General features: G+C 38.3%; 1 protein-coding gene across 1 annotated transcript in view; it reads right to left on the reverse strand.

Moving 5' to 3' along the window:
- Akap13 (A-kinase anchoring protein 13) overlaps positions 1-13,600 on the reverse strand; it is a 269,674-nt gene that overhangs the window by 172,700 nt on the left and 83,374 nt on the right. The window contains exon 3 of the mRNA XM_026784275.1: positions 6,804-6,951. Within this exon, the coding sequence (XP_026640076.1) occupies positions 6,804-6,951 (148 nt within the window). The remainder of the gene's footprint in view (positions 1-6,803; positions 6,952-13,600) is intronic.

The raw sequence follows: 13,600 nt of genomic DNA on the forward strand, positions 1-13,600 counted from the left end.
TACATATTAGAGTATTACTCAGCAGTAAAAAACAAGGACTTCTTGAATTTTGCATACAAATGGATGGAAATAGAAAACACTATCCTGAGTGAGGTATGTCACATCAATTAAAGAGTAACAAAGACATCTCCATGGGCACACAAGTAGTACACATATACAAATGCAGACAAAACAATCATAAACACAAAACAAAACTAAAAAAAAAAAAGAAGAACAAAATACCTTCCTCACCTAGTGTGTGGTCAAAATACTCAGGATTGGCAGAGTTACACTATCAGGCTCAAGATTAGTTTTAAAACCCTGTATCTTTTCAAATAAAACACGAGGATAGAGGAGTCAGCATATTTTAAAACTACAGGCAGTCTGATAGAGACCTAGGAATAAAACTGCATCAGTACAGATAGGTTTCTAAAGCTTACTACTGCAAACATACTCCAGACAAATGACTGCTTGGAGAGAACTTCACAGTAAGTGAAGAGACCTACAGACCTACCACTAAACTACAAAAGCAGTATGGGAAATTTCATCTAATTTGATACAATGGGGAAGTACAGTAGCAATGTTTTTCAGCTAGTTTCCATGGCGTTTTTGTTTCCATTCAATTTCCTGGTAACAAGAGAGGAACATTGTCAGAGGTTTTTAAAGGAAAAGCACTGAAATTTTGCTCAGTTTCTAAAAGAAGCTATCCCATAGAATTCAGAAAGGAAAACAAACAAACCAAAATAAAACAGAACAAAAAATTTCAGAAATGGTTAAGGGGAGAAATTCCTAACTTTAAGAGCATCTTAGCCTTCTACAAAGTCTATTTCATTTACAACAGAAACAGAAGATAAATTATGAGGTATGAAGAAGGCTCTGTTATCTACCAAGTAAACTATAGTACATACTGCTGATGGACACACTAGATTGGAGTGCCAACTTCTACTGCAGACAGGTGTAGTTATCCTAACACTCAGCCTTGAAGACTGTTTTTCTCATCATAAAATACCACCAACCTTACAAACTACTGGAAATATCAGAAGGTTACACACAAAGCACATGGCAAACAGTGGTTATTCTCAAAATACTGCTGCTGTTTAAGTCACATACCGAAAAAAATAGATCCCAAAAAACTTGACAAAGAATTTCACTAGATAGCACAGGCCAATAAGTCTATAAGACAAACTGTGCCTTTGACACCGCAGAACTGAAAAAACAAAGGGATAAAAAGCTAAAATAATACAAGAAGCACCTAGGTAAGAAACAAGTTACCTAAGGTTAATGGTTCTCTCAAACTCATTCAATTCTAGGCCCTGTGGGTCAGAAGTATGTGTGCCTGGGGTTTAGAGAGCTTTCCTGCAGGCGTCTTCCCTGCAAGCTTTGTAACAATGTCTAAAACATCTGTACCCATGGAAACAAAAAAAACTGCTACAGATAAACAAAAGTGCTAAAGTATGACCCAAAAAATTACTTCATTTCCTGTTAAGCTAAAAATGGAACACATCCCATCCGGGCCTTCTCTTCTGAGACTAAAACAATCAGGCCTTTGTTTTTATCAGTGATCTAAAAAGGACCCTAAAAGCACTGGCTGAACCAGCCCAGGCCAATCCCACACAGACAGGGTAGACTATAATAGTCAGCAGTGGGAAATAAACTGGCTTTACTACTTAATTTATCACAGAAGTGCTAAGAACCTGGCGTGATCTTCCTCAGGAGTGGCTGTGGAACAGCAAGTGAAATGCTCAGTCTGCAGACCGCCCCTCCCCCAGGAGAGGATTCCATGGAGAAACACGCACTCTCATGCTACCAGATCTTGGCCAAATAATGGCAGGTGCACAGATTTAGTGTATTTACAAAATGTCTCTATATGTACAGGAATAATTAAACAACACAATAGCAAAGCCCAGAACCCCATCATATACACTGTGAAAAAGGACAGGCTACCGAATTTTAAAATCATGACTTCCTGTATTCCAGACAAAACCTTTAAGCTAGTGCTTCTCAATCCTTCTTCCTATTATCATTACTCCCAGAAGCCTTCTTAGCGTTTCCTATTCAACCTGCACGACAAAAAAAATAAAATAAAAATAAAAAATCTAAATTTCATTGCTATGCCATGTGTGTATATACTTCGTATGTAAAGAATAAAAATTTCTGACGCACACACACCCCAAATCCAATTTCTACTCTCAAATAATACCATTTCTGTTGTAATACATTCCTTGTGATTACAGTGCTGTGTTCACAGTTCCACAGGGATAAAATATGTAGTTTTTACCACATTGTCACGAGGACAGTGAACAACAGATGTGGGTATTTTTTCCTTTCTTCAACTACTTCTTGGTTTGTTTTTCCAGTATAACAATTATATGCACTGTATTAACTGATTTTTAAAAAACAAGCAGATGAACTCAAAGCTTTCGAGAAACAGTCTTACAGTTGGATTACACAGACCATCATACAGTGTTTGGTTAAAAATAATAACTGATAACTGTTAGTAAGGAGGTTCTAAGAATTTTGATTATGCAAATTAAATGCTAATAACTTAAAAAATACTTCTTAATTTGATAATAAACCCCTGAGGCTAAAGAGTATGTTGGTTCACAAGGAATAAATAAAAAAAATACAGTGCTACACACACAGAACTACTTTGAAAGATCTAAGCTTCCAGTACTCATTCACTAAAGGGAACTGTAAACACAATGAAACTACTTTACCTGATAAGTATGAAACAAAAGAAAAATACTTAAGTGTTGAGTCTAGTTTGGCATCACTAAAGGTTTGTAATTTTACTGCCAAACAAAAGCCTTGCCATGGATTCTAAAAGTAAATTAATAGCATACACCAAAGCCTTTCACAATAAAATGTACAGAAATCTCCATTCCTTTTACTTACTTATTTATTTTTTGAGACAGGGTTTCTCTGTAGCTTGGGAGTCAGCCTGTCCAAGAACTCGCTCTTGTAGACCAGGCTGGTTTTGAACCAACAGATATCCACCTGCCTCTGCCTCCTAAGTGCTGGGATTAAATCACCAGCCCAGCTTCCATTCCACTTTTAAATGATAAAAGCATTATTTGTTTTGTCTAAACTGACTACAAAAAGTAACCCTTCCCAAATAGTATTGTATAATCCTAAAAATACCTTTGAGATAGATAGTTCAGTAAAATTGAAATTATAGTCTTCAACCAGTCATCTTAAAAATTGCTTATTTTTTTTAAAAGATATTTTTTTAATATTTATTTGTTATGTATACAATATTCTGTCTGTATGCCTGAAGGCCAGAAGAGGGCGCCAGACCTCTTTACAGATGGTTGTGAGCCACCATGTGGTTGCTGGGAATTGAACTCAGGACCTTTGGAAGAGCAGGCAATGCTCTTAACCACTGAGCCATCTCTCCAACCCCCTTATTTTTGTTTTGCTTATCATTATTGGAGGAAAGGGGGCAAGTACAACAGGATGCAGATGGAGGTCAAATGACAATGTTTGGATCCCAACTCTCTCCTTCCACAGATCAAAATCAGATTTTCAGACTTGCATAGCACGACAGAATTAGAAACATAGAATGTTATAACTGTATTACATGATGTAAATTTTTTTCTCTAAGATAATTTAGAAATGTCTCATTCCTAACCTATTTGCAGAAAATATTTGATAAAAGGTTACAGACTAACATCAAAATATAGCTGCTTTTTGAAGGTCAATCAATCATCTGGTTTTAGTAAGAACTAAAATGTAACTAAACAAGACAATGAATCATACAGAGAAAAACCAAAGCCAGGTATATGAATAAATCATGACATTAAAAGGAAGAACAAGGCACAAAGCCTTTTCTTCTTAGAGCTCAGATGACTGGAAATGGCAGAGCTAGTCCTCGAATAAATAGAAAGGGCACAGAGAAATTCCTATCAGGAACACCTGCTGCCAAAAAAAGACAGTGAATATTTATGCAGTAACAGCAACGTGCAAAGCACTGTACAGATTTTCCATCAAGAATCTTGATTAACCTGACACTGGCCCTCGGCAGACAGGAAATCGGAGGCTATCATTACCACTGACTGACGCACTGAAACCATCAAAGTCACCACTGGAAAGAGAACAGAGACTACAGTGACAGGCTAAGAACTGCACTCAAGAAACCAGAAACGCCTTTTGCATTTCCACAAAGAAGAGGGAGAGGGGGAAGGGAGGATAACATGTGCACCTTTCTAGAATGCAGTCCCTTCTGAGAACCAGAGCAACAATGCCCATTAGGCAGTAGGGATTACTAGAAAAGCTAATTCAGCTTACACCAGTGAAAACAGAATCCGTGGCTCATGAAGCTGAAATAAAAAGGAAATGGGCAAAACAGAGTGCACGAGAAGCTGAGTGAACAGATAAATGTCCAAAGGCACTGTAGTGCTTCTTTTCTAGAAAAAGCATACTGAAGAAGGGAAAATACAGGTCTAAGATGACCACAAGAGCAGACTCAAGTCAGTTTGATCCTAGGTTAAAAAGCCAATCCCAAGATAAAAACAAGATATTTGAAGTTGTTTGGGTCCTGCGCCCACCCCATGGTCTTGAATATCTACCTCTACCCCTCCACTACAGTATGTTGAACTAATCCAAATGGCAGTCGCTCAAAGAGACAAGTAAACAAAGCGTCTCAAACATGATGACCAAAACACAAGGATTCACAGTTTCTCATACCCGAGTATGAATATTGTATTCTCTAGCATACAATAAAGCCTCACAAGCTAAAGTGAACATCATCTTCTTCACTAGCCTCCCCTGGGTACATGAGGAGCTTTCAGAATTTTGCTGTAATTAGGTACTTCCTATCAGAAATCTTAACGAATTTAGGGGGTGAGGAAGAACAGGGTTATTGAGGAAGAGGGGAATTAGAGTGAATCAGTAAGCATCATAGAGAATAGATTTAGGTAAGGAAAAAGCTGATAAATAGAAATGGGAATTCTGTGTTACATATGAATGAATGGATCAAGAATGACAAAACTAGTAGCACAGTGCAATGCTGATTCTGGTTAGATTAGATTAGATCACTAGGGCAACAGTATTCAGAATCAATAAACACAAATGGACACCCACAGAGGGTAGAGCGGGGGCGTTCCTGGAAAACACACACACACACACAGACAGAGAGAGACAGAGAGACAGGAACAGAGAGAGGAGGGGAGGAAGTGAGGGAGGGAGGGGGAGAGGAAGAGAAGAGAGTGAGAGAATTTTAACCATAAATTGTAATTAGGAAGAAATTAAGCCATAAAAGCCATCTCACTTCTTAGTATGTCTGCCCAGAGACTGATTCCCGATTAGAGAACCTTTGTCCCTTCACCAACACACAATGAGCTAGGCAGCTGAAATGCTGCATGGCACCTGCTAAAGAGCAGACCTTAAGTTTTAGATCAGCCTTTCTGACATGATACACATCACAGAAAACAAGATGGCTGGAGGGCTGAGTAAGAAACGAGGATGCCTAATATTCTTTAGAAAAGAGCTCACTATTTCTTCTAGCCATCTCTTTATATTTGGGAAATACATTCCTAAGAACTACCTGAAATCTCTCTCTATAAGTCTCAAAGGTAGGCGAAAGAAAAACAACCTGCTACTACGACAATTACAACTGCTACAGTTACATCCTGCAACTGCTACAAATACAACCGCTACAGTTAAAACCTGAAAGTGCTACAACTACAACCTGCAACTGCGACAAATACAACCGCTACAGTTAAAACCTGAAAATGTTACAACTACAACCTGCAACTGTGACAATTACAACTGCTACAGTTACAACCTGAAAACTGCGGTTCTCACAATTTTATAAGTACTGGACATTAAGTCACTTTATAGGAAATGGCACAGAAAAAGAAACTGGCAGACTTATTTGGCACAGTAAGATGCAATATACTCAAAGTGATCAATAAAGTAATAACTTTAACACCATGGCTACCAACAGGGGACCCACTAGAGCATGCTGGCACGTGAGTCACTCCATTTTATCCTCTAACAAGAAATAATGAAGCTATCAACATTATTTGGAGTATTCTTCAAAGTGTGCTTTTCTGAATTCTGGTGAAAACTGGCCCAACTGTTAACTGTAAAGGAAGACTAAGGAAAAAACCCAGCCCCAAACACAAATCAATGTATCTTCAGATGCTGGACAGGCAAAGAGAAAACTGCTACATTATCATCCAAACAGCATTGATGACTTGTAACTGATTTTTAAATTTTTGTTTAAATTGACAAATACAATGGTAAGTAACCCTGCACTGCATGACGTCCTACGGTTTCTAAATCTGTGTAATTGACTTCATGAGAAAGACACTGTAGTTTCTGCAGCCCAGACATGAGGGATGCATTATTAATTAGGTTTTACCTTGTTTTGTTTGGTCACCATGAAATCCAGGATGAAATCTGAAGTATCATCATGAGAATGCATACCTTCCACATATCAATTTTCTCCAACTCTCAACATACAATAAATTGGTTCTTGTTTTTGCTGATTCTGTTATTGCTCAATTTATAACATTACTTTATCTCCTTTACTTCTAGTTAGGTTCAGGCATGTATGGAACACACAAAAGCATTATCAATGTACTTAAAGCTCAACAGCTGTTAGTACTCTGGTTTGCTCCCTCTATTACTCTATTGGTTCGCTACTATTAAAGAAGCCCAGTATACTGGTATAGGCCTGGAATCCCAGCACTCAGGAGACTGAGGCAGGACACAGAGTTTTTCGGCCAGTCTTGGCTATTCACAGCGCTAGCCTCAAAATAAAAGCAAACTAACAAATACCTACTAGAAGCTAGAAAAAATTTCACTCAGATACTTACCAGGAGCAATTGTCTCCAATGTATCAGAACTGACCTTCCGCGTACTTGTGCAGTGATAGAGGGTAGAACCGGAAAATATCAAGTAAAAAATAGCATCATCTTCAACTTTGTCCTCTTCAGCAAGCAGTATTGTAACAACACAATCGCCCTAGGAATGGAAAAGAGTTCACAAGTCTGAATTATTAAGATTCCTGGGAACCTGCTAAATTTCACACCTCATGAATTACTACCAAGTCTATCTGTTCCCCAACAAAAGCGACGGCATCTAGATATTGCCTAGAAACGGCAATGTTCATTCAAATTCCACCTACAAAGATTTACTTAGTTCCATTAGACTTAAATTTCCTTAACTGTATAAATGGAAGCAACCCTTCTGTCTTTAGAGCTGATATATGAAAACTCATGGGACAGAGTGAATTCTCTCTTTTTGAACAACCTGTGCCTCCTAACCACCTGAGATCCCTGTTTTCCTTCAGTCATCCTTCCACTAAGTCTTTACAATAGGTAGCTATCATGCCAGAAACTCTGCACACACCTTTGTCATTATTTATGATGAAAAACATCTTTGTCTACCAGCTCCAAATATTCTTCTATCAGTTTTTATAAGATGTTGGTTTTAATAAAATGAGGCTCACAGTTAAATATACCCTGTGAAATACAGTCCTAATTACCATTCTTCTCAATTATAAACATAATTTGTGCTATAGCCATAAACTAACAAAAAACTTTAACACATGCAGGTTTGGGGTACTAGGATTTAATATTCTAAAAATAATAGTAATGAATTATGTAAACAATAATTTAGTGAAAACCTGGTCATTTTAACACTAAAATGGCGGGGGGGAGTTACCATTTAATTTATATTTTTTCCCTTTCATTTTATCAACATTGAGGTATGTAAGGCAACCACGCCACCATGTGGCCACATTATTAAGCTCAGAGTAAGTGAAAGAGAAGGCAGCACTGAAAACCCAAATTCATGAGGTCAAAGCAAAGATTAAGTGTAATAAATGTTAACAGCACATTGATTTTGGAGACTTAGTTCAGAGTATTTCCTGGAGCGCAAATGTCACTTTTATTTTATTCTGAGTGCTCAAGTTCCCTAAATGCAATTTAAGTCAGAATGAACCATAACTCTTAAGGCATAACTTATCTGGAGCACTATAACTATAACTGGAGCACTCCAAAGCACCCTCACACAAGGGATATCAAGGCCAGGAAAAGACTTACTAACTTTGGCCACTACTCCAAACTGTATTTTGGTCTTCTGCATGTGTCTTTCTCTAGAAATGTTTACTATTCTTTAGTATGATGCAACCAGTTTATGTGTCTGAGGCACAATGAGAACAGTCCATTGTCTCTAAGTAAAGGAGTCCCCTCATAGCCTACAAACAGAACACAAAAGTTCCATTCTTTTCTTCATGTGTTGGAAACTAAGACCCATGGGCCACACCCTGCCTCTTGCTTGTTTTGTTAATTTCCATGTCACAAGCAAAGCTTCACTGGAGCCAGCTGTGCCTATTCAGTCACACACTTGCACACTACGGTCACGTTCATTGACCACCTACATCTTTACAAGAGAGGACATCTACTTAGATTTCTAATTGAAGTTTGTTCACTTAGATTTCTAAACTGGAACTCTAATAATGAATCCTCCATTGCCGAACCAAGTAATCCTCTCCATGTGAGCATCCATAGGCTCTTGCCGAGGTACTTAGGTTTGGGGCTTCCTTTCAAGAAGGGCAAGAGAAAGTTGACACAAGCAACTAACATCCTTTTAACAAAGTTTTCAATACCAACCTCTTTTCTCACTCCCAAGACAAAAACAACTTAAGTTCCGAATTGCTTTCATACTTTTTTAAAAGCTAAGTCACATAAGCTTATACCCAAGAGAAGGGAACAAAGCTTTATTCAAATACTTCAAGGCAACTCAAATGCTAAATTCCAAAGGCACTTGGCACTGAAGTAGCTGGTTCCCTCTGATAGTCACAGAGCAAACAAATTTCACATTTCACAGATGCAGGTGACTCCAATTTATGGTTGTTCACTAAGCACCTATTATTAACTGGAGATGACTTTTTAAGATTAAGCAAGTGGGATTGAAGAAGAGTTGCAGATCTCAGTAAGAATTTGTATCCAGACGATTGGTTTTATCTCTACTTTCCATGAAAGAAGCCCTGATAAATTACTCTGCTGTTCAAAACTAGGCCCAACCCATAGAATACACAGAATAAAAACAGTATGGCTGCACAGTTACGTCTGTCACTGCTAACTACACAGATGAGCTTAATAACAACGGTAATGTTCAAGATAGTTTCAACTATTATTTCAGTCTTACCCACTGAGGGAAAAGGATTCCATCTATATTATCAGCCTCCAGTAACACCAGCCTAAGAAACACAGTGCCGTCCTTAGAGAGATAAAATTTTCCCTTTCTTCATTAATCAGAAGTATATCCTTGAGCTTGATTATTTTTAGGGTCATAATTGATTTTGCTGATAGATGACATAATAACTAATGAAAAAGGCAGTTTTAATGCATTCTTACACAGATGATCCCCCAAGTATAAATACAGTGATTATAAATGTTAATCAGAGTAACAGCTTAATTGTCCATAAGAATAGGTTTTTAATAAAAAAGAATATAAAAATAAAGGAAGATTGTGAATGGTGGTAAGTCTCAGTTGCCCACATCCTGAACTTATATAGAACATCGACTATATTAGTAGCACTGCAAAAATTACCTTAATGATTGAGAAAAAAATTGTTTTTAACTTTGACTTCTCATCAGGATGCTAAAAATATGTTTTCTTTTCTTCAGACCAAAGACTTTCTCTCTACAAGACCTCGCCAGAAGACTTCATTTCACAAGATACTGGTCATCCAGGACCCTCCTTCAGTGAGCAGGAATGTGGGGGAAGTGGGTAATAGAATGGAAAAGAGCTAGGCATTTCAGGAACAAGAAATAATTAATTATGCCACAGAAGCAGATGGAAGAAAAAGGACGTGGGAAACAGGGAACATGCTAAATAGATAAGGGGGAAATGTAGTAGGAAACTGGGGTAAGGAACTGGTTCAAGAAAAGAAATCCCTGATGTCGTGGATAATGCTGGCCACATATTAGAAGGTGGGTCTGTTCAGCAACAAGATAACTACAGCAGTATCCTGGCCAACTTGTATGGACTCGTGAGATCCAGCTGTTAGATTTCTGGGAAATTCTATGATTAAAATGCTAAGCACAGCTTTTATTAAAAGTTAAACTTACAAATAAGTAAAATAGATTAAAAGCAAATATAACATACATTAAAAGCCTATATTAATAAGTCTATATCTTATTATATTGTTTTGAGGTTTATATTATGGTGTGCATATGGAAGAAAATCTATGTAATAGTGTATGTGCTATTGACATATTTTTTTCCCCAGGATACATCGCTTGACAATTCTGCCCCTAGTGAAGTGGGATGGATAGCTTGAAATCAATCACTAAGGGAGAAATTATGTTATATATCAGGGCAAATGCTATATATCAGGGCTGGTGAAAAAACATTCTGATAAAAGCAATGTAAAGAAGGGTGGATTTATTTAGGTCACAGTTCCAGGTTACAGTCCATAATGGGAGAGAAGGTTCACAGAGGTAGGAGCTTGAAGCAGCAGGTTATACCCCATCAAACAGAAAGCTCAGTCCACTTTCTCCTCTTAAATCAGGAAGTGGTGCCACCCACAACGGGCTGGTATTGCCACCCAAATCAATATACTCAAAATAATCCCCATAGGAAAGACTGGAGGCTCACCTCCCAAGGGATGCTAGTTTCTATCAAGTTGACAACCCACGTTAACCATCACAAGAGCCTTTGTTTCCAAATGGTCAGCTAAGGACCAGAGGGTAAAGAATTCTCACATCAGGCCCAGTTAAGATGGAGTACTTTTCCTGTTTTAACTTTATACCCTGAGCTATAAAGGAGGAAAGCAATTCTGCTTGTCTCATAAGATGATTACAAGAATTAAGTGACTTATTTTATTTTTTAAAAAAAGGGACCTATAGCGATGCATTGGCCACAGTCGATTTCAACAGCACTGCTGTTGTACACGGAACCTACTTAGTTAAGAAATGTAAAAGGCTCCAGAAACAAAAAACTTTTGGCCCAGCAGTCTGTCACTGTGGTGATGCAAATGAGATGTCCGTCCGTCCGTCTGTCCCCCCCCCCCCCCCCGCAGTCTCAGATATTGAATACTTGGCTCCAGTTGGTGGCACTGTTTGAAGAGGCTTAGGAAGAGATGGCCTTCTTTTATTTTCATTGGGGGGGGGGGGTCATTTATCAGATTTTTGTTGTTTTCTTGTTTTTTGGGGGGGTGGTTGAAAGAGAGAACGTAAATGAAGTGGGTAAGGAGGCAGAGGGGGAGGAACCAGGAGGGGTTAGGGGAATGGGAACATACCATCAAAATATATGATATGAAAAAAAATTTTTTTTTCCCAGACAGGGTTTCTCTGTGTAGCCTTGGTTGTCCTGAAACTCACTGTGCAGACCAGGCTGGCCTCTAACTCAAGAGATCTGCTAGCCTCTGTCTCCTGAATGTTGGGATTAAAGGTGTGCACCACCACCCATCAAGGAAACAATTTTTGATTAAAAAGAAAAATAGAACACAAAGTTAGGTGGGTAGATTGGGTGAATCTGAGAGGAGTTGGGGAGGAACATGAGTATGATCAAAATGTCATATAAAATCCTCAAAGAATTAATGAGGATATTACTTAAAAAAAAAAAGACTTCTAAGTTATATAAAATGCATGGTCCTGAACTGAATACTAAATGATCTTTTAAAATTGCCACTACATTATTAGGACATCAGGCAAATCTTTTTTTTTTAATTTTTTTAATGATTTATTTAACTTTATTTTATGTGCATTGGTGTGAAAGTGTCAGAGATCTCGTGGAACTGCATTTTCAGACAGTTGTGAGCTGCCATGTGGGTGCTGGGAAGAACCCGAGTCCTCTGGAAGAGCAGCCAGTGCTCTTGACCACTGAGCCATCTCTCCAGCCTTCAACAGGCAAATCTTGAATGAGATTTTTACATATTTAATGCTGTACCAGTGTTCAATTTTCTGATATTTTCTAATTATGCTGTGATTATAAGCCAATATTCTTGCTCCTGTTCTTAGCAAATACACAATGAAATATTTAAGATAAAAAAGCATAATGACTACAACCTGTCTTTAAATGTTTCAGAAAAATGGCAACAGACAGGTGAAGAGCATGACCTGCTCTTGCAAGAAGACCCGAGGTCCATTTCTAGCACTCATGTCAGGGAGCTCACAGCAACACCTAACTCCAGTGCCAGGGTCAAGCTCACACCTCCGGCTTCTGCAGGCACCTGCACTCACATGCACATACACAGAAAAAAAATCTTAAAAAAATATGGTGAGACCATGATTATGCCAACAAATAAGAAAACAAGAATGAACTTACATTTAAGGTTGAGAGTTTTCTGAAGTCAATTTCCCAAAGTGACATTTAAACCCACCACAGTAAAGAGAAACTAAGGAAGTTGGTAATACTAAGTAAATCTGAATATTGCTCCAAACTCCTATCTTTCTATAAGATGGAAGAGAAGGGGGAGAGAGCTACCTTTTTTATACAGGTTCATATATAACCAGGCTTGCTCTTCTGCTTTAAGCACACTTGTTATCATTTTGCAAAATCATTTCCTAAAGCAAGCAAAGACTGATGACCTGATACAACTTCCCCATGGGCAACCATGCAGTCTTTTTCCTTATAAACTCAAGGCAACTTGTGCTCAATGTCACTGGATGATTTCACAACAGAGGAACCTTCTGTAACAGCAAGCAAAGCCAGAGCGGACTGTAGTCATTAGAAATCCCAGTCTCCAGTAAAAGAAACAAAGGCTCCTCAAATGGTTGGTGCTAGCCTGGGTGGGGTCTGTTAGATGAGTCCAGAACACACCCTCTTGAGAGAGAATAAGGAGTGGGGGGAAGGGGAGGAACTCAGAAAGTTAGAAAGGCTGCCTTAAGTACACACACAAAGACCAGATTAAAGTGGCTCCTTCTAGACAAATCTGGGACTATTGGAAAACCAAAAAACGGAGCTGGAGAGATGGCTCAGTAGTTAAGAGCACTGACTGCTCTTCCAGAGGACCCGTGTTCAATTCCTGGTACCAATATGGCAGCTCACAACTGTCTGTAACTCCAGTTCTAAGGGATCTGACACCTGAATACAGATATATATGCAGGCAAAACACCAATGCATATAAAAAAAATCATAAAAAACCCCAAATAATAAATTTTAAGCAATTTTTTAAAGTAAGAAGTGCTACCCACCCTAAGTAAAGGACAGATGGGTACTCATTGCACTGATTATGGAGTTTGTACATAATTTGAACACTTTTAAAATTATTTGTAAATGAAAGAATTTAAGAACAAATAAGCAAAACCCACAATGCCCAAAAGGTTCTAAAGATATAAAGGACTGGGGATGTAGAATGCTCTACCAATGTAGATGCATACAGTGTTCCATAACTAAACAGCTAGCTCTTTAAAGCCCACTTAAAATTGGGCCCTGAACTCGGAGCATGCGGCTTGTCCTTACTCTCACACAACTGCCCCTCACTTGGTTATACAGGTAAACTGAATAATACAATACAGCATTTTCAGCACCAAACTTGCTTCTTGAACAGTAAATCTTTGAGTGTACAGAAGGCAAGATAAACTCACACCTAGTACTATTGCTTTCTACAGCCCTGCTGTAGTTCAGCCCTGCTGTAGTTCAGCCCTGCTGTAGTTCAG

This window comes from Microtus ochrogaster, chromosome 22, assembly GCF_000317375.1.
Source record: "Microtus ochrogaster isolate Prairie Vole_2 chromosome 22, MicOch1.0, whole genome shotgun sequence".
Lineage (NCBI taxonomy): Eukaryota > Metazoa > Chordata > Mammalia > Rodentia > Cricetidae > Microtus > Microtus ochrogaster.